Source organism: Emiliania huxleyi (assembly GCF_000372725.1).
Source record: "Emiliania huxleyi CCMP1516 unplaced genomic scaffold EMIHUscaffold_353, whole genome shotgun sequence".
Lineage (NCBI taxonomy): Eukaryota > Haptophyta > Isochrysidales > Noelaerhabdaceae > Emiliania > Emiliania huxleyi.
Window position 1 is genome coordinate 12,722 of NW_005199333.1, and position 19,464 is coordinate 32,185.

Sequence of the window (19,464 nt, forward strand, 5' to 3'; positions counted from 1 at the left end):
GAGTCGGGTTCCCGCGCTCGGAGCAGATCGTGAGTACGAGGGCTGCGAGGCGAGCGAATGCAGCGGGAGACAGCGGGGTGCAGTTGGACTCGCGCCCTCTGGAGTGCTCGTCCGAAGACGACAAGTGTCTCCTTCTTCCGATCTAGAGGCGCGAGCCCAGCCGGTCAAGCACGATGCAAAAGTGGCCTCGCTCGGTAAAGGTGCGGTGGAGGCGGCAGATGGGGACGGCGCTGTCGGAAGGCAGCCGCGCCTGCACCTCGCGCAGGATGTCGGCCTCCACCTGCGCCTCGTCGCGGTACTTGCTCACCGCGCGCACCACCTTGACCGCACAGAGCGCGCCGCTGCCACGCTCGCTCATCTCGACGACGCGGCCAAACGTCCCCTTGCCGAGCTCGCGCACGACCTCGAGCTGGCCGCCGTCGAAGCGGTCGCCCACCCGCACCATGTAGTGGTTCTCCGCCCGCTCCTCCGCCGCGGCCGAGTCGTCGCGAGCCGAGGAGCCGCCGGGCGAGCGGGCCCACTCGCTCGCCGGCCCGCGCTTGGAGCGATCCTGCGACTGGCCCCGCGCCGGCGGGCTCCTTTTGCGACGGTTGCCGCGGTGGTTCCGGTCCCGCGACATTTGAAAGCGGCGCGGCGGCACGACGACGACGACAGAGAGCGGCCCGTTTTTGAAAAGATTTTTTCGGTATTATGTTAGCTCCCCGGCCGTTCTCCCATCCCTCCCTTGGGTTGTCTGTTTTCTTTCTTTCTTTTCCCGGCCCTGGATGTGAGCTCCAAGTGCTCCAGGATTTCAAAGAGAACGACGGGAGGATCCTATTAAAATCCCTGTGTGGTGGCGGCGTGCCGTCCTCCCATCCCTCCCTTGGGTTTTAGCTATTGTTGGCAAAACCTCCCTTGGGTTGTCCGTTTTCTTTCTTTCTACGGGAGGATCCTCCTCCCCCATCCCTCGTTTGGGTTTGTCTGTTTTCTTTGGGAGTGGGACGAATGAAGGTTGCAGCGAGAATCGGCGAGGGACTGCGAAGAGAGATAGGAAGGAAGGGGCAGACGCCCAAGGCGCAAGGGTGGGCGACGGCTAGCACCACCACAACACTCCTCTCCTTAAAATCCCTGTGTGGTGGCGGCGTGCCCTCCTCCCATCCCTCCCTTGGGCTGTCTGTTTTCTTTCTTTCTTGGCACAGAAAAGAATTCTGTCGCACAAGAGAGAAGAGAAGAGGGGGGGGGGGCGAGAGAGAGAGAGATAGAGGCCATCTGCGCACGTGGCGGGCGGGAGCGGCGGGATGGCTGCTGTCGATTATCACCAGCCATGCTCCGGAAGATGGCTGCAATCGCTGTGCTCCAGCCATAGTAGATGGCTGCAATGGCTGTGCCCCAGCCATCTTACCCAAAATGACTGCGATATAGCCAGCTTCTCAGCCATGTCCCATGAGGGCCCGCCCCGAAGCGTGCGGTGTGGCTGCAGCAGCGAGCTTCCAGCCATCCCCGCTCGAGGCGTGCCTGCTCACTCCCGAGGAGATGGCGAAGGGGGAGATGAGCTGGCTTCTGCTGCACGACCCATGGCCCGGCTCGTATGCAGACCCTGACGCAGGGCGCCAAGCGGGTCGGCTCTTTGATGGCGTGCTCGTCGCTTTGCTCGTCCTCGTTCGTCGGCGCGTGCTCGTCGCTTGGCTGCCAAAGTATTGAGGACGGGGCGGATGTGACTAGAGCGTGTAGAGGCAATCCCCCCTCACCCCCGCGCGGCCGATGAGTGGTGGTGGTAACTCGAACGTCTTGATGATGATGTCAATAGAAAAAGAATTCAACAAAGAGACAACTCTCTCGCACAGCACACAGGTTCGACACAGGTACCAAAAGAGGCGCACAGCCGGAAAAAGAAGAAACTCCAAAACTCTCCTTGCCAACGCTGTATGCCGGTCGCCTCGTTCGATCGCCGAGTTGTGAGCAAATCGAGGCACGCTCGATGTGGTAACTCAAAAAAAGAATTTTAGAAGCTCTCAAACCCCTTTTTTAATTTGGCATCCCATCCCTCCTTTACGTAGTGTTTTCTTTCTTTCTTACCACCCAAGACTGCTTTCAGACGCTTACGCCAATTTCCCCTCAACCTGCGCAAATCGTGCAACTCGCGGACCCGAGGAGTCTGGAGCTTCAGCTGGCGAATCATGCCGCTCTCGGCACAGAAGCAGCGCGAGCGCCGCGCCGCGCAGCGCGCTGCCGAGGCTCAGGACGCGGCTCGCGGGCAGCGCAACCGCCCGGCGCCGAGCCGGTGCTAGGCCGCCTCCGCTGCGCCTGCTTCCTTGCGCGCCGCTGGACGTCGGCCGAGAAGACCGCTTCCCTCTGGGGACCCGACTCCGCGAAGATCGCGCGCGCGTCGTGAGTGGCGGCGCGCGCGCGATCTCCGTTCCCGGGCACGCCGGTCGCAGTGGCATGGGCTCCCAGGCTCAAAAGCAATCCCGTCAACAGCGAGCGAGCGCTGCCCGCTGCTCCTCCTCCCGCCGCCGCTCACCGAGACTCGGTGCCGCCGTTCTCGCCGCCGCCGCCGCCGCCGCCGCCGCCGCCGCCGCCTCGCGCCTCGCCTCCGTCACCGCCGCCCTCCATCTCGCAGCGGCGCGTCCCTCTCTGATATGGCGCGGGCGCCTCGCTCACCGGCGCCTCGCCGCCGCCCCCCCCCCTTCTCGCGCCGCTCCGCTCGTGGCCGCCGCCTCCCCTGTCAATCCCGCCGCCTCCCCTGTCATCCCGCCGCCCGCACCACCACCCCGCCACCGCCTCGCGCCTCGCCGCCGCCGCCACCGACCGCCCTCCCGCCTGCGCCGCTGAGCGCGGTGCAGGGGGCGAGCCCCCGCTGCGCAGCCTCACCGCAGTGCACTGCGCTCTCCGCGCCCCTGACGATTAGTGAGGAGGTGGTGTTGCACAGCATGGAGCTCGGCGAGCGTTTAGCGAGCCCCTCAGCTAGAGTGAAATGCTCCCGCGTGAGTATGTTTGCCGCAGGCTGGCCAGATCGGACGCGTGGAGGGAGTCTAGGATGGGGAGAGAGGGAGGGGTAGAGGATTGGTTGGTGAACAGTCTGTCTGTGTCTAGGTTAGAGAGCAAAAGGGATAGAGGGAAGAAGGGAGGGAGGGGCGTTCCGTTCTAAATTGATGAGAGGACTAGCACTTCACCGCCCGCACACTGCCGCCCATCCCTCCAAACGGGCTTCTTGGGTGGAAAGAGATGCCACCGGCGGCTTGTCCGGGTACTCAAAACGGTCTGGTCTACTCGAGTACCTTGCCTTCAGCTGGGTGTGCGGCATCGCCGCTCCCCGCCATGCTCTCGGCCGTTTTCGTATCGGCTGCCGCTAGCGGAGAGGGCGCGGTCCGCGCCCTCTCCGCCAGGGCCGCTGGCGGAGCAAGCGCGGTCCACCGCTCCCTCTCCGCCAGCGCCGACGGCAGGCTATGGATCGCAGACTCGATACTTGACGGCCTCACCCATCACCTGCGCCCGATCGTCGCCGATGCTGTGTGCGAGGCTCCGCTGCACCACTTCTATGCCAACACCGTCCATGTAGAGCGGAGCTTCGACATCAGTGTCCACCAGCTGGGCGTGACGGGCTGCGACGTTGCAGCCTTCACCCTGCGCTGCGCACAGGGAGGAGGCATCCTCGCCACCATCGGCGGCCTGAAGGCTGCGGCCGCAGGCCGCGTACGGGTCACCCAGCAGTCATGGCCGCACGCCGACTTTGAGGCCGACTTTGCGGCTCAGATGCTAGAGACAGGCATCTCAGTGCTTTTCGACGTGTTCGTCACGCCGGAAGGCAAGGCCGCTCTGCACGTGCGCGAGGCGCATGCCGACATTTCGCTCAAAGAGATTGCGCTCGAGAATGTCCGCGGCCTCAACACGCTGTCCATGCTGCTGACCTACCTCGTCCGGCAGGCAACGGGTCTGTTCACCGAGAAGCGCATCCAAAAGCACACCTCCAACCTCACCCACGTCCTCGACCACTCCTTCCCGCACCTGCCTGTCGGACGCCTCGCAGAGTGGCTCGGCCTCGGCCACGGCGGCGCCGCGCTCGGCTTGCGGCTCGGCAGCACCCTCTATGCCCCGCCAACCTGGCGGGTCGATGCGACGTGGCTCTTGAGCGAGGATCCTGGGAGGGCAGCACAGGCTGCGGCCTCCTCTTATTCCGCGGCCAACACCACCACCGCCGCCTCCGCCGCCGCCCTCATCGCCCCCACCGCCGCCTCCTCTGCTGCAACCGCCTTGCCCACCTTGCCGCCGCCCCGCCACCGCAAAGCGCACGTCGTTGGCGCCCTCTCCCTGGCCGGCGGGCTCGAGTCGCTGGCAGGCTCGCTCGAACAGCTTGGCGAGGGCGCCTCCGGCGTGCGCGCGCTGCTCGGCTGCCTGCACATGCACAAGGACAAGGCCGAGGACTCGAGCCGCTTCGCGTGTGCGCTGGACGTGGCGGCGGCGCCGCTCGACGCGCTCGCCGCCGCCGTGTCGCGGGTCGAGGAGCGGTCGGGCGTGGTGCGGGCGGCAGCCTCGCGGCTCTGGGACGCTCTCGAGGCGACGTTCGCCGGGGAGGATGCGGCGGACGGACCCAAGGAGATGGAGGACCGTGAGGCGGCCCTCGGCGTGCACGCCTGCCTCGCGGCGGCACGGGGAGGGGCGAGCAGCCCTGCCGCGGGAGAAGGGGGTGCTTCGGCCCCGCCCTTCTCGTCCACGCTGCGCTGCGTGCTCCACGCGAGGCCCGCGGCGCCGCTCCTCCACCACCTCGAGGCGCTGCTGCTGCCACCCCCGCCGGCGCTCAAAGGCGGCGCGGCGACGGCGGGCGCTCACGACGGAGGACGCGACCTTCTATCTGGATGGAGCGGCGTCGCGGCAGAGCTCGCCGAGGTGACCGGGCTGCTGAGCGCCGCCGCCGCCGTCCGCGCGTCGCCGCTGTGGCCGGAGGGCGTGGTCGTCGATGTGGACGACGGCCGCCTCTGGGTGTCCGCCAACCTCAGCTTCCGGCCCGGCCGCACGGTCGAGGGGGAGGTTGCGGCGTTCGGGGCGCTGCTCGGCGCCGAGAACTGACGACGCTAGGTGGTGGCTTCGCCGCTCTCGCTCTCGCCCGCAGCCATTCCGCCCGCAAACGCCACAGCGGGAAGGAGTCTCTATTGTCGCGCGTGAAGCAGTGAGCAGAAATGTTGAGCGCATGCACATCAGACTCAGCCACATGTCTGCCAGCGCAGCAACTACTCCTGGTACGGCGCGGCTACTGTATGGCCCATGTCCATGTATGGTGTGCTAGCACCTGTTGATTAATTAATTAAATAAATAAATAAAACGGACACCTCTACTAGGAGATGGGTAAAAAGGAACAGGTCCCCGCCCTGCGGTCTTTGTGCAGGGTTCTTTGTGGGTGTGGTCGGCGACTAGCCGGGGTCGTCCTCCCGATGGGGGACTAGCACTAGCCGTCTTCCACATGGTCCCTCGGGTCCCTGCTGCTCCTAATCTCTTCGTACATCCTCCTGCTGATCTCCGCAACGTCCTGCTCCCTCCCTCGTCTCGCCCTGCGCGACTGCTCCGCCTCACCGTCGTCTGCCCTGCGTCGTCTGGCGACTGGTCCTCCATAGTCGGTTGAGGTTGCCGCCCAGCGCCCTCCTCGTGCCTCTTCCCAACGTTCCCTCGGCGGTCGATGCCGTCTGGTCCGCCTCCGCCGTCCCCGGGTCTGCCCTGCCCTCGTCTGCACTAGCTTCTGTTTCGTCATCACTGGCGCCTCTCCTCTTCTTTCTCCTCTTCTTGTATGCTTTGTACATCGCGTCGATTCCTTTTCGCGTGAGCACCACCCTGAAGCTCGCCCAGCAGCGGAACCGCTCCCTAAGTCGAAGGAGCATCATCAGTCTCACCCACTTCGCTCGCTGCCCACTGTCTCCGCTCCCTCCCGCTTGAGCTGCCGTCGCGGTCCTCGTTCGTCCCAAGCCCCCCAAAGGGGAACCGCGCCGGCTCCTGTGAATCAAAAAAGAATTTTACAACCCCAGTCCCGTGCCCAGTGTCGTGCAAAAAAGGATTTTACGACTTCTCCCTGTTGACAACCGCCCTGTCTCTTTTCTCCCAGTAAGCTAAAAGTACAGTAGGCTCAAAAAGTAGGCGCGGGCCGGGGGCACGACGCACGTCCTCCAAAAGAGAGCACCGTCCATGTCGACCGAGCTCGAGCGCCTTCTCCGCCGCTGGCCGCAGGGCATCAGTTTCCTTGAGGTGGATGAGGCGGATGAGGCGGATGAGGCGGAGGACAAGGCGGATGATGCCACCGCTGTCCTGGAATACGTCTATCAGCGCGTGAGAAAGATCATCCGTGCTGCCGATCAACGCGGCCTTGCAGACGCCGAGGCGCGCAACCGCAGCCTTGGAAAGAACTTTGAGCTCCGCGGTGCACACGAGATCGTCCAAGCCATGGGCTTCAGGCTTCAGGGGGAAGGGCTTGATCGTCTCGACATGGAGTACGTGCTGTCCTCCGAAGTACCCCTCCACGACCTGCGGCGCAGCTGCGATGTGCTGCGCCATGCACTCAAAACGAGGTGGGACCCACCCGCGCCCTGCGGCGGGCGCTACTCGACGCGCCTCGCCATGCTGTCCCACGAACAGCTGGTCACGCTTCTCGCCACCGCCGCGACGGGCGACTCCGCCACTCGCGCCAGCGTCGACGACGCCATTCTCAGCACGTGTCCATCATCGGTGACGTGGGCGGAACTCCCCGACGTGGCGGTCAGCCGCATCGCCGTCATGCTGGAAGGACGCCGAGGCCTGCTCTGGTGCACCGTCTGCCGCAACTTCCGCGCAGCACAGCCGCCCGTGCGCGCGCTCACCATCGGCGTCAGCCACGAAGTGGGGCTGCTCCCCCCGGCGGAGGAGGGCGATGGCCTCGTCATCCGCTTCCGGAACGACGGCCTTCTCGCGCACAAAATCATCGAGTCGGTCGCGGCGCGCCACGCCAGCGAGCTGCGCCGCCTCTCCTTCGTAACCCTCGTGCACTCGCCGGATGAGCCGCTACGCCGCCACCCAGAGCGCCGCCACGGCGCGCACCTCACGGGACTGCGGCAGCTGGAGATCGTCCACGCGTCGGCGGGATATTCTGGGCCGTACCCGCGGGAGGGTACCAACACGCTGGGGCGCTGCGCCACCGAGCTGATTGGCTCCGTTGGTGGCACGCTGCACGAGCTCTCCGTCCGTGCGACCACGAAACTGCGCGTGCACGACCTGGTTCCGGCGCTGCCGCAGCTGGGCCCGAACTTGCGCAAACTGCACGTCGACCTGATCCCGTTCACTCCATTTCGCGCATTTGGTAGCGGAAAGCGCGAGGACACGGAGTGGCTGCGCGCCGCGGCGCGGATGCACTGCCCGCAGTTAGACGCTCCGGTGCTGGTCGCACACCGCGACCCCCAGCCGCACTGATCGCGAGGGCGCCGCGGAGGCGGCGGCGTGGCGGCGGAAATGACGGATCGCCTGCCGCGCTGCCGCGGCATGGCCGTTCCGCGCCTGCGTGGGGCGTTCCTCTCTCTCGTCGTGCGACCGCCGCTGGCCGCGTCCGCCCGTCCGCTCGTCGCGCCCGCGCGCGCCACGGCGCCACCCGCGTGCGCCCAACTCCTACGCGACGCTGTGTCGAGCCCTCTTCGGTCTGGTGTGGCCATGCGTCGTGCGCATGCGCATGCGCCGCTTGGCACGTTTTAGTCGTTTTGCCGGCTCTGGTGCCCGTCCGCTTGGCTCGCTGCGTGTGCGTGTGGCGGTGTGGGTGCGCGCCCGGGCCGAGCGATTTTGATCTCTCGGTCAGTGGGCGCCCGCCCGCCGCCTCTGAGAGGGTCGGTCCCCCTCTCGACACCAGGGCTCAGACCGTGATAACGTGTGCAGAGCAGAAGAGAGTAATCTACACAACGAGACCACAAGATGCAAGAGGCACTGAGGGATCATTGGCCGCACATGGACGCTTCATGCAGCACGCAAATTTGGAGGTGCCCTGTTGCCACCCCCACTCTGAGCACTTGCCGCAATCGTACTGCACGTACGACGCGACGCGTTGGCGCCATTGCGCAGGGCGCGAAGCGCGCCGACACCTTTGCGAGCATCGAGTTGTACACGCGGTGCACCTGCGGGTACGGTCGGGATGGAGGATGGAGGGGACTACTCGGGCGGCAAAGGTGCACACGCATGGGCCGAGGCGTGAGAGGCGGGGTGTGGGGGAGCGCGCACACCGAGGATGGTCGCGTCGGGCAGCGTGCGCGCCTCGTGCGTAAGTCGACCCAGAAGCGGTTGTGTCGCCACGGGCGCAGCGCGTAGAAGGCGGTGGGCAGCTGCTGCCTCACGCTCTCCTCGTAGACGAGCGCGCCGACGAGCGGGTCCTCGGCGGTCTATGGATGCTTTGGCAGGCTGGGCCACAACGACATGCAAGACCAGCTGCTGCCCAAGAAGATCGAGGCTTTTGCTGGCCAGCGCGTCGTCGCTGTGTCTGCTGGAGTTGTCGGCGGCGCACCTCAGTGAGGAGGAGTCGCGTCAAGGGCGACTTCAAACTGGAACAGCCGCTGCAGCTCGAGAGGGAGGCGCCGCGCGAAGGCCTCGTCGATCGCGGTGCTCTGTTCCTCCGACATCTCCTCGCGCCAGCCACCGGCCACGCCCCTGCGAAAGTGCCCCCTCCGGCCGGTCTGGTTGTTGTGCGTCGCCTTCATCGCATCGAAGCGGCTCCCCGCCACCACCCTACGCAACGAAGAGGCGCACTCTCAAGAGCAGTGGCCCGCTGGAGCAAACTATAGTGTGCAAGGCTGACTGACTGGCCTGCTCAGACGTTGCTCGTCGACGGGCGCCACACCAAGGAATTGTGCGATGCGGAGTATCTGCGTGCCGGGCGACTTTAGCATCTCCTCGTAGTGCACCCACAAGACGCTGGCCGGGCGCCTCTGTGAAAGATCCCACCACTCGGTCACAAACTCGAACCAGTCGCCGGAGCCGACACCACCGCGCATGAAGATGTCAAAGAAGTCCGGCCACTCGCCTTCGGCAAACTGAAAGGCGTCCTTGTTGCGCGCGTGGTGATAAAACGATACTGCAGTGTCTTTGGGGTTGCGGACGACGAAAATGGTCTTGGCTCCGTCCGCATAGGGCATGGCACCGTCCTCGCCAGGAATGCTCGGGAAAATGCGGAGCGGAGAGTGCGTCTTGAGGATGCGACGGGAGGGTAGAGCGTCGAGCCACTCCCGCGTGCGCGGCTCGAAGGTCTGCGAGAGGCGGCGTCCTGGCAGAAGGCATTCCAGCTGGCGTAGCCCCCTCCCCAGCGGAGCCAGGCGACGATGACTTGTCCAGTGCATCGGTGTCGTCCTTGGGCTCGGTGTTGCTACCAAGCCTGCCCAACGTGGTGTGGTGGGGATCGGAGTGGTCTGACCGTGTGGAATGGTCCTGGTCTCGGCCCTCTGTAGTATCGTGAGGCGTCCCTCTTCTCTCGCTCGAGAGATGGTCATCTGAACCCGAATCTTCGGTGTCCAGCAAGTGGAGTTCAAGTCGTACGCGGTTCCGCGGTTTGGTCGCGGGAGATAGACTGCCCGCAGTGCCGCGGGCTTCCTCATCCGAGGAAGACATATTTATAGAGAGTACTCAAAGTACGAAGGCGTGGTTATACACCGGTGGGGGAGTGGCGCAATTATGCACCGAGTTGTGACACCACAACAGCAAAGAGGTCGACTGTCTCGCAGCGCGTGCCGCCCAGCGAAAGCAGTCAGAGACTCGAAGCGCGCTCGTGCTGGTGTTCTCGGGAAATGAGCGAACGGCCGGCAATCCCCGGCCGGCAAGGCGCTTTTTGTGCGAGTTCAGCAATGAATGAATAAGATCGAGGTGGGGTGCTACTCGAGTACGGCTTTAGTTACAAGTTAGATGCCCGCTGAGGCGTATACGCGGTACGGTCGGTATAGGTAGTGAGCTCTTTTGGTCTTGCGCGGTTGTGCTTCTGCTTGTGATTGATTGATCGCTCACCCGAAGCAGCCGAATGCGTTGATTGACACCTTCGGTGTGTGTCGCGCGCAACTCTTAGAGCAGGCGGACATCGCTTCCAGGGAGGGGGGCGCACTTCTCTCCACGCCCCACCCCCCCCCTAGCATGTGGTGAAGCCTCTGGGGGGGTCGGGACCCCCCCCCCCAGCATGTGGTGAAGCCTCTGGGGGGGTCGGGACCCCCCCCCCTAGCATGTGTTGGGCACCCCCCAGCGGTTCGTAGGCTAGGAATAGCCGCCAGAGAGCCGATTTTGCCCCCAAAGTTGTGAAATCGTGGCTGAAAGTCCAATATCTTGGGGAATCTGACCAGTCTCAAGGCTCATGTAGCTCCAAAGGATGATTTTCCTCTCGAAAATGCTGCGAAATGAGGCGCAAAATCAAGGGCCCGGAGGGCCTGACCACGAGTCTCTGGGGGGGTCCTCGGCCACGACCCCCCCCCCCCCAGCGTGCTGGGGGGGGCGGGACCCCCCCCCTAGCATGTGGTGAATGCCTCAACTGATTTACCCTGTGCCTAGAAGTAGAATTTAAACAACACAACTCTCTCTCACAGCACACAGGCTCGACACAGGTAGAAGTATTTGGATGGCGATGGGTCAGAGTAGTCAGAGACCCTATATAAAGACTCTTAGCCTAATAAAGACTTCTATAGCCACCTCATACGTCATAGGGTGCCCTGAGCGGCTGTGGGTGTGGCCTCTGCACAAGATTTCGCACCATATGATTGCATGGAAAAAAGTGTATGGTGCATGGTTGCCGAGATTTTCATTCTCGAGGGCATTCTCGCGATAGATTACACCGGCTGGGGCTCGCCTATCGCCTAACTAGAAGCCGAGGGGCTGAGAGTCTGCTCCTCACTGGTGGCCCAGCTTGCGCTATCCACCACTAGTCGTGTGGAGTGCACGAGGTGCTCGCTGGTGCGAGTCGCAGGCGAGCCCTGCAGACCCAGGCTTGCGCCACCGGCCGGTACATCATCATCTCGCCTTGCCTCTACAGCAAGGCGACCCAGGGCGCACTCCGTGCCGTCACCGTCGGCGCCACCTCCTCCCACGCGTTCGTAGACGGGTCGAATCGTTCTACCCTGTTGACTGGGCCGTCCTCCTCTTCCTCGTCCTCCTCCTCCCTCTCGCCGCCCACAGCGAACAGCTTGCCGTCGAGCACCGCCACGCCGACAGCAGCCCGCGACGCCGCCATCGACGCCACCGCCTCCCACGCGTTCGTTGTCGGATCATACCGCTCCACCGAGCTGAGGTAGCCGCCGTAGCACCCACCCACGGCATACAGCTTGCCGTCGAGCACCGCCAAGCCGAAAGCGCTCCTCGCCGACGCCATCGGCGCCACCTGCTCCCACGTATCCAAGGCCGGGTCGTACCGCTCGACTGAGCTGAGGGCGCCGCCGTCGTAGCACCCACCCACAGCGTACAGCTTGCCGTCGAGCACCGCCAAGCCGACACCGCTCCTCGCCGACGCCATCCGCGCCACCTGCTCCCACGTATCCAAGGCCGGGTCGTACCGCTCGACTGAGCTGAGGGCGCCGCCGTCGTACCCGCCCACGGCATACAGCTTGCCGTCGAGCACCTCCACAGCGTGATCGTACCGCTCCTCCGCCATCGGCGCCACAGACTCCCATGCTTTCGAAGTCAAGTCGTACCGCTCCACCTGGTTGGAAGGTGCGCGGTCAGCCTCATTCAGGCCGCCCGCCGCGTACAGCTTGCCATCGAGCACCGTTGTGCCAGCACCCTTGCGTGCCGTCGGCATTGGCACCATGGCCTCCTCCTCCCACGCATTCGTTGACGGGTCGTACCGCTCCATCGAGCTGAAGAGGCATCCACTGTTGTCTTCGCCGCCGATCACGAGCAGGCGCGGCCTCTCGCGCTTCTTCAGCGTCTCCTTCCAGCCGCGGCGCCACGCGCGGCACGTCCCCTTGGCGGCGTGCTCCTTGGTCGGCAGCTGGGCGAGGATGTGCGGGGCGAGGTCCGGCGAGAGGAGGACCTCGGAGAGCACCCACTCGGGCTGCTCCACGAGCCGAGCGGCGTGCTCCTCCGCCACGCGCAGCGCGGCGGCGCTCGCGCCCGCCTGCGCCTCGATGATGGCGCACAGCTGCGCTGGCGAGAGGCCCGCGACGCGCGCGCCGATGCGGTGGGAGGCCATCGGCGCGTCAGCGGCGCGCGGGCGGCGGCGCAGCGTGCAACTTCGCCGGCAGTGCAGAGGCCAACCAGTTCTGACAACCGCACGCGGCTTGCAGGGGGGGCGTGGTCCTGCAGTACCCGTACTCGTAGAGCCTAGTGCGGACGGTTTTTTTGCGGTATTTATATTAAATGAACTCGGGGGCACAGGACGCGGTACAAACGGGGTACACCAAAAGGCACAGGCTGCCTGCACGGCGTTCACTCGAACGCCATGCACATGGCGCGGAGCAGCATCGGGTTGGTGTCGAACCCGAGCGGGTCCTCCTCCCAGTCCCGGTGCCCACCCTCCGCGTCATCCTGCTCATCGTGCGCGTCGAGCACCCTGCCGAGGCACAGGACCGTCCCCTTGGGAACGCCTGCCCCTCGCGCGCGCGGGAAAACTTCTCGCGCGCCCACTTGCCGCCACGGCGGCAGTGCTGGGGCGCGCGCTCGCGCAGCTCCTCGTAGAGCTCCTCGGCCCTCGCCACCTCCGCCGCCCAGCCCTCCGCTGACGCCTGAGCCGCCTTCTTCTCCCTGAGCGTCTTGAACACCGGCGGCGGCGCCGGCGATGGCGCCACCTCCGGCTCGCCCGCCGCCTCTGCAGCGCGCCGCCCCTTCCTCGCCTTCTCCTTGAGCCGCTTCCTAGCGCTCTTGGTCAACGCCGGCGCCGCCGCCGTGGCCTCGCCGGCCGCCGCACCGGCGATGGATGTCGAGGATGATGAAGGTGATGAAGCCGTTGTCGCGTTGCAAGCGGGGCGGAGAGTGTCGAAAAAAGAAGTGACCCTGTCCGTTGTGCCAGCGCAGCCTGGCGCAGACGCCAGGCCGCGCAGGGGCGCGGCCAATGCCGCAGCCTCCCCGCTGCCCGTTTCGGGCTCCTCCTCCTTCGCCGCCTCAGCCACCTCTGCCGCCGCCTCCGCCGCCGCGCGAGCCGCCGCCGCGCGAGCCGCCGCGCGAGCCGCCGCCGCGCGAACCGAATCGCGAGCCAAGATCTTGAACTCCCTCTCGCGAGCCGCCGCGCAGACTTCCGCCCAGGAGCGCACGTCCCGGCAGCAGCGCACGTCCCGGACATCGCCACCATCCCGGCCGCGACGCGCCTCGATGTCCTCATACGCCCGCACTGTCGCCATCGCCGACGCCAGCAGCCGAATCGCTGCCCCATCGAGGAGGCAGGGTTCGTCGTATCCGGCGGGCCAGATTGTGGCGTATCCGTGGGCGCATATCACGCCGCAAGGCCCGACACTCAAAGGGTCAGGAGGCCGGTAGGCATGGATGAAGGCCGCTGATGAAGATGATGAAGCCGTTGTCGCGCTGCAGGCGGGGCGGAGAGTGTCGGAAAAAGAAGTGACCCTGTCCGTTGTGCCAGCGCAGCCTGGCGCAGACGCCAGGCCGCGCAGGGGCGCGGCCAATGCCGCAGCCTCCCCGCTGCCCGTTTCGGGCTCCTCCTCCTCCATCTCCGCCTCCGCCGCTGCCTCTGCTGCTGCACGGCCCTCAGCAGCTGCCTGGCGCCTGTACTCCTCGAACACGGCCACCTCTCGCCGCACCGGGCACACCTGCCGGTAGGCCGCCGCCGCCGCAGCCCACTCCTCCTCATCCTCCCTCGCAGCGTCGATCGTCCCATCGCCGCTCGTCGGCAGCGCGGGCACCAAGGGGTCCAAACTGGACACCTCGGTCCCACCTCCGATTCCACCCTCTGCGGCCTGCGCATCACAGGCGCCGCTGTCCGCCTCTTGGGGGCGCGCGCCGCCGCGGCCCTCGCCGCCGGCCGCCGCCCCGCCGCCGTGCTCCTCGCTAGCGGAGCGCGTCCCATCTCCGCCGCGGGGGCCGCTAAGCCCGGCTGCGGCAATCGCATGCAATGCGGCATGCACGGCACCCTCGGCAGCGCCTGTACCGACGCCGCCGCCCGCGCGCTCGCCCGCAGTACCATCGCCGCCGGCCACCGCGCTGCTGCCCGCCTCGAGCGGCGCCGCGACGCTGCCAACATCCTGGGCCAGCAGCTGCGGCACCACCTTATCTGAGATGGGCGCAGAAACTTGCGCCCGCTCGAGGAGGGCCGCGATATCCTCGTCGGGAGCGATGGTCGGCCGCGAGGCCGCCATCACGGTGGTGCCCGGCCGCGTGGGCCGGGCTGCGGTCCGGCGCTCGCTGGTGGCGGTGAGAGCGAGCAGAGAGCGGGCGCGCGAACGTTTCGCGCGCTTGGTTCCAGCCGTTTTTTGCGGTATCTTGATGTATCTCTCCAATATCTGACCGTATCTCCCCGTATCTCCTCACAATTTCCCGTATCTCCCCGTATCTGCCCGTATCATCTGCCCGTATCTCGTATCTCCTGGTATCTCCCGGTATCTCCCGGTATCTCCCGGTATCCCGCCATATCCCGCCATATCCCGCCATATCCCGCCATATCCCGCCATATCCCGCCACGGATACCGCGAAAAAACCCGTCCACACCCCAGGGATTCCTGCAGTGGTACTCCAAGTCCTCCTCCTCGGTGGCGAGTTTTTTTTGTGAGTGTCCTGGCCGTAAGCGCTCTATTCACGGGCGGGAGGGACGGAGTTCCTCGTGAGGCCCCACGGCCTGCCACGCGTGCAACTGCGCATTCCAGTTTGCCTTCGGACGGGCCCTCCAGGCAAGGCGGGCGGGCGGTACTCGCTGCTCCCCGAGTGGCCCGAGGGCACGCACGAGGCCTCGAAGGGCTGGCGGCTCGAGGGGGGAGGATCGGAGGAAGGTGGACTGGAAGGGGGAGAAGGTGGACTGGCGCTGGATCACGTGCCCGTCGTTGGCATCGAGGCGGGCCAAGTCTATCTGGTCGCCTCGCTCGTTGTGGACGTCGACGTGCGCACGTATCATGTGTCCCAGGATACGTGGCACGCGGCGCGGTGCGGCGGCGTCACAAATCCGACCACAGAGCACCGGGACGCGGTCGGGCGATCTAAGGCCCAGTGAGGCGTATGCATTGCCCATCCAGGGCTATCACCTGGACCTATCAACAGGCGCCTGCGGCGCCGTGCTCAGCCTCAGGAGCTGCTGCTCCAACCTGTTCACATAAACGCACAACCCCGGGCCCGAAATCGGGGGATGCCCCGCGCGCCTGACCCAGGCGCGAAAACGAATCTGCGAGGCGTGGCCGCTCATGCGGCCCGATGGGGAGGAGCGGGGCGGACTACGGGGATCGGCTTCTTACACAGCCCTTCCCTGCAGCGAGCCCCCCTCCAACCCACCTGCGCTAGATCTCGGGGGGCGCAGGGGTCACACCCGACGACCTCGGGAACTAGCCGGGGCAGTCGGAGAAGGGGCAACTCCGTGCACTGACTGACGGTCGGCCGTCAGAAAACACGCCTCCGTGGCTCGCGTTACACCAATCCTCGCTACCCAACGCGGCCAAAGGATATCCACCTCTAGAACCTCGAGAAATCGCACAGAACCTGTTCACACTTCCGCACGGCACACAGAACAAGGCCATCCTCGGCCTCCGGAGGGCCCCCGGCCGCGGCGCAACCTGTTCACAATTGTTCACAATTCTGTTCACAATTCCGCACGGCACAGAAGGCTGACACAGCCGCTGCAGGCCGAGCGCGATGGACGCGCACGTTTCGCTCCCGCCGCATGTCGGCCCGGCACACAGGTACTCCAAGGGCACGTGCGGCCCAATCATCCTCCTGCTGCGCCACATGGGCAGCTCGGCCCTCCTGCGCGCACTCCCGTGGGCGGCGATTGCCGCAGGGTACACAGTGACGCTGCACACCCAGGCGAGTCGCCCGACGTGTGCCTCCGCCGCGCCAGACCATGACTGTCGCAGCCAACAACACTGCGCATTTGCCCGCAGGTCGCCTGCAACTCGTGGCCTTCGTTTTGCGGAAACGGGCACCCGGAGTGGACTGCCGACACAGCGGAGTTCCTCTTCGTCCACACCTATTCATACCACGCCATCCTGCTCGCCTCGGGCTTCGGCCTCGTCTTTCGGCTCAATCAGTCGCTCGGTCGCTACTGGGAGTCTCGCTCCGCTGCGCAGAACATGGCCGCAAAGTGGTGCGATGTCCTCTCGATGGCGCTCGCCTTTGACGAGCTACCCGACGCGACCGGCTGCCAGGAGCGCGAGTGCGCGCCGTTCGCGCGCTGCGTGACGCACCTCTGCTCGCTACTGCACGCCGTCGCGCTGCACACGCTGCGCGGCGACCTCACCCTCGGCACTCTTTCCCCGTATGCCGCGCCGCTCAGCCCGCAGCGCCGCGGCGTCCGCGCCCTGTTTTGCGGCGGCCGCGACGCGCTTCGCCGCGAGAGAGCCGCCGCCGCCTTCTCCGCCCGCAATCCGATCGCCGTGCTCGGAGGCGTGACCGCCGCCGAGCGCGCGCGGCTCGCCGCCTCGGCGGAGCGGGTGCACGTGGTGATTGGCTGGCTGACGAGGCTGCTCGTCCGCCGGCGAAAGAGCGGCGGCCTCTCCGAGGCGGAGGCGGCCTTTCCGAGAAGCGTCCACAGGGACGTGCCTTCGGCAAGTCCTTGTAGGCGGCCTCTCCGAGGCGGAGCCGCCCGTGGTGTCGCGCATCTACCAGGTCCTCTCGGATGGCACCTTTTGGTACCTCTCGGCGCTCAAGGTTGCCGACACGCCCTTCCCCATCCTCGTCGCGCAGCTCAACGCGGCGAGCTGCCGCAATCCCCCTCCCCCCACCCCGCGCCGGCGGGGGCAGTTCCACGACATGTCCGCGGCATGTACCCCGTAGGCGACCTGCTACGTCAACCTCGCGCTGCTGCCGGTGATCGTCGCTGACAAGGTCGCCTCCGTCGCCCTCGGCGCCGTCATCTCCTTCTTCGGCGTCGGCTTCCTCTTCAGCCTCAACGAGGTTGCGAGAGAGCTCGAGGACCCGTTCTCCTCCGAGCTCGGCGTGTGGATGGGGATCAACCGGCTGCACGTGCCGCTCATGCAGCGCCACTTCGACGAGCGCTGCCTCGCCCTCGGCGCCTGCGGTGTGGGCGAGCTCACCGACCTCCTCCTCGCAGACGCCGACGCCGAGGGCGAGGAGCAGCTGTACGCAGACTTCCTCGCCGACGCGATCGGGCCGAGCGAGGAGGGCAGAGCTGCCAGAAAGGCGGCGCCGCGGGAGGGCGGCAGCGCGCCCGTGTGAGGAGTGCGTCGAGGAGTGCGTCGGGTGAGGCTAGCTGCAAGGGATGAGGCGTGTGTGGACTGTGATCTCTGGTGTGCGCGCCGTCCACTTAGAAAAAAAATTGCGTTTTACCCTGCGAAAGACACTACTCTCCCCCTCCCGTCACTCGTCCCCCTTGGCGTGGCGCGCCTCTCCCCCAGCTCTCGGTATCGCGTACTGCACGAGGCTACCGTGGGCCCCGCCTGCGCGCTGGGGGTTCCCTGCCCTGTCGGGAAGCCTAGCTCTGAACCTGGGGTCGCTACCTAATGCGGGGCTCCTGGACGGGCGATGAAGTTCGCCTTGAATCTCTCGTCTCGCTTTCCCCCCGACTCGCGTCCGTCGGGGGTACTCCCTGCTCGGGCTTTTTGATTTCCCCCCCGCCCCCCCCCCCCCTCCTTCCCTCTCCGGGATGAGAAGCGCGCTGCTGTCCCTAGAGGGGGGTCGGGTGGTGAGGGAATTGATTAGGCCTCATGTTGTCCGCGGTCGCCCACGGACGATCGCCGGAGTGGGCCGAAGGACAGAGGCTTGCCTGTGTGGGGGCGCGCGGGCGCCCACTCAGGCTCGGCCTCCGTTGTCTCAGCCTTCAGTTCACCTCTCCTAGCGCCCGGTTTTGCGTGGCGACCTTCATTTCGGGGTCGAAGGTGCTACACACACTTGCCCCCTGGTGGTCTGGCACTCGGCGTTATACCTACTGGGGTTAGGCTGTTTTTCTTTTATTTTCTGAATTTCGGGGGGGGGGGGGGAAGTGGGTCCCCGCGGTGTTTTTTCTTTCCTGTCAGTTTTCTTCTATAAAGATCTTGGCATAAAAGAGGCCGTTTGTATCGTATTACAAAATCTTTGTTTTCGTTTTTTGTTTTCTTTTTGATTTTGTGTCAAAGAAATAGCAAGAACATAATACACTGCGCACAGTACTGCGTGCGGCATGCGCGGGCTCGACGTGAGGCAGGCGACTGTCGCGGGGTGCGGGCTGCATCGCCGGTGCGGGGACTGCGCGGCGTGCACATGTACCTTGGGTTCCTTGCATGTGCTCTGTGCTGCGTGCAGGCAGACTGGACAGCAAACTGAACGGATGGCGGAGCGCGCGCGCAGCGTGCCACGCGCGCGCCTCGTGCAGTGCAGGATCTGCGTCGTGCAGGCGCGAGGCGGCAGGGGCGCAGCGGAGCACGCGGGCTGAATGGTTCAGAACAGGCAGGGCTGCTGTGCAGTCTGCATGCAGACTGCACAGCAGCCCTGCTCGGGTAACGGAGAGCGTGCTCGGTGGCCTGCGCGCGCGGCGCGCGCGCCTCGCGGTGAAGCGTCTTGCCGGTCGCGTCGCGCTCCGGTGCGGTATGGTGCCTGAAGAAGGTGCAGGCGCTTGTGCAATGGGCGCAGATTGCAGTGAGAGGTGCACTGCGGCGCGCGCGTCGCCGCGTGAGTGGTCGTGCGCCTGGCTCTGGTGGTGCGAGAGGCGCGTGGCTGGTGCGGGCGGCTCGGGACAGCCATGGGGTGCCAGCACAGAGCAGACGCACATGGCACAGCTCTGAAATGGCGCTGCGCGTGTTTGCGTGCGCGCGGGGACGTACGTGCAGTTTTTTCACGCGGTGTGCGTGGAGAGGGTCATGCAGGGCGCCGGCAGCGCGTGGCTCGGCGTGTGGGAGTGTTGGGGTGCCCGTAGGCGCGTGGGGAAGGTGCCCGATGGCTTTTTGTGGCTTTTTGAACGGCTTTTTTGGATTCTCCCGCCCTCCCACCCATCTCTTGGATTTTTTCTCTTTTTACAACGTATGTTGCTCTTACCCGAAGATTTTTGAGCTAGCCTTTGATGGTAGGAGACACCCCAAGCACATGGCACATCGCTCTCGGGCCGACAGACATCCCGCACACCCGCCAAAAGTCAACCCTGCAGCCACGCGCCGAGCAAGACACGCAGGCCGAGACGTCACCACTCACACATGGGCGACCTCCCTCACACATCTGCTCTGTGGAGTGGCGTCGGTGCGGGAGAGAGCGCCGAGAGCCGAACCAGAGCCAGCGAAGCAGTCGCGTGCGCTCAGTCACTGCGGACCATACTCACAAACGTCCTGGAGCAGCCATCAAAGCTGGAGTACCGAAGGCTGAGAGCGACAGGTGGTGCTTTCAGATGCGTGCGTGTCGACACGGTGCAGCGGCACGTCACAGGCGAGTGACCACCTCGCCACTCGGCTCGAGAGCAAC

General features: G+C 65.6%; 5 protein-coding genes across 5 annotated transcripts in view; 1 reads left to right on the plus strand and 4 right to left on the minus strand.

The window, feature by feature from the left end:
- Positions 1-142: 142 nt before the first annotated feature.
- EMIHUDRAFT_242161 (hypothetical protein) lies at positions 143-619 on the minus strand (the record flags this gene model as incomplete). Its single annotated transcript, XM_005772658.1, has 1 exon — positions 143-619. One exon carries the CDS (start codon positions 617-619, stop codon positions 143-145), a length of 477 nt encoding a protein of 158 aa, XP_005772715.1.
- Positions 620-4,519: 3,900 nt separating this feature from the next.
- EMIHUDRAFT_369156 (hypothetical protein) lies at positions 4,520-5,280 on the plus strand. Its single transcript, XM_005772659.1, has one exon. The coding sequence runs from the start codon at positions 4,576-4,578 to the stop codon at positions 5,041-5,043; it is 468 nt and encodes a 155-aa protein (XP_005772716.1). The 5' UTR covers positions 4,520-4,575; the 3' UTR covers positions 5,044-5,280.
- A 3,194-nt stretch (positions 5,281-8,474) lies between these two features.
- Positions 8,475-9,101, minus strand: EMIHUDRAFT_242166 (hypothetical protein; the record flags this gene model as incomplete). Its single annotated transcript, XM_005772660.1, has 2 exons — positions 8,475-8,694; positions 8,848-9,101. 2 exons carry the CDS (start codon positions 9,099-9,101, stop codon positions 8,475-8,477), a joined length of 474 nt encoding a protein of 157 aa, XP_005772717.1.
- A 3,259-nt stretch (positions 9,102-12,360) lies between these two features.
- EMIHUDRAFT_242168 (hypothetical protein) lies at positions 12,361-14,237 on the minus strand (the record flags this gene model as incomplete). The annotated part of the gene is made up of 4 exons (XM_005772661.1): positions 12,361-12,484; positions 12,559-12,770; positions 13,113-13,838; positions 14,007-14,237. 4 exons carry the CDS (start codon positions 14,235-14,237, stop codon positions 12,361-12,363), a joined length of 1,293 nt encoding a protein of 430 aa, XP_005772718.1.
- Positions 14,238-19,304: 5,067 nt separating this feature from the next.
- EMIHUDRAFT_242171 (hypothetical protein) overlaps positions 19,305-19,464 on the minus strand; it is a gene marked incomplete at both ends in the record, with an annotated part of 1,474 nt that continues 1,314 nt past the window's right edge. The window contains one exon of the mRNA XM_005772662.1: positions 19,305-19,331. Within this exon, the coding sequence (XP_005772719.1) occupies positions 19,305-19,331 (27 nt within the window). The remainder of the gene's footprint in view (positions 19,332-19,464) is intronic.

Coding starts and splice junctions, on each gene's coding strand:
- EMIHUDRAFT_369156 (XM_005772659.1), top strand. CDS start 4,576: ATGGAGGACCGTGAGGCGGCCCTCGGCGTGCACGCCTGCCTCGCGGCG.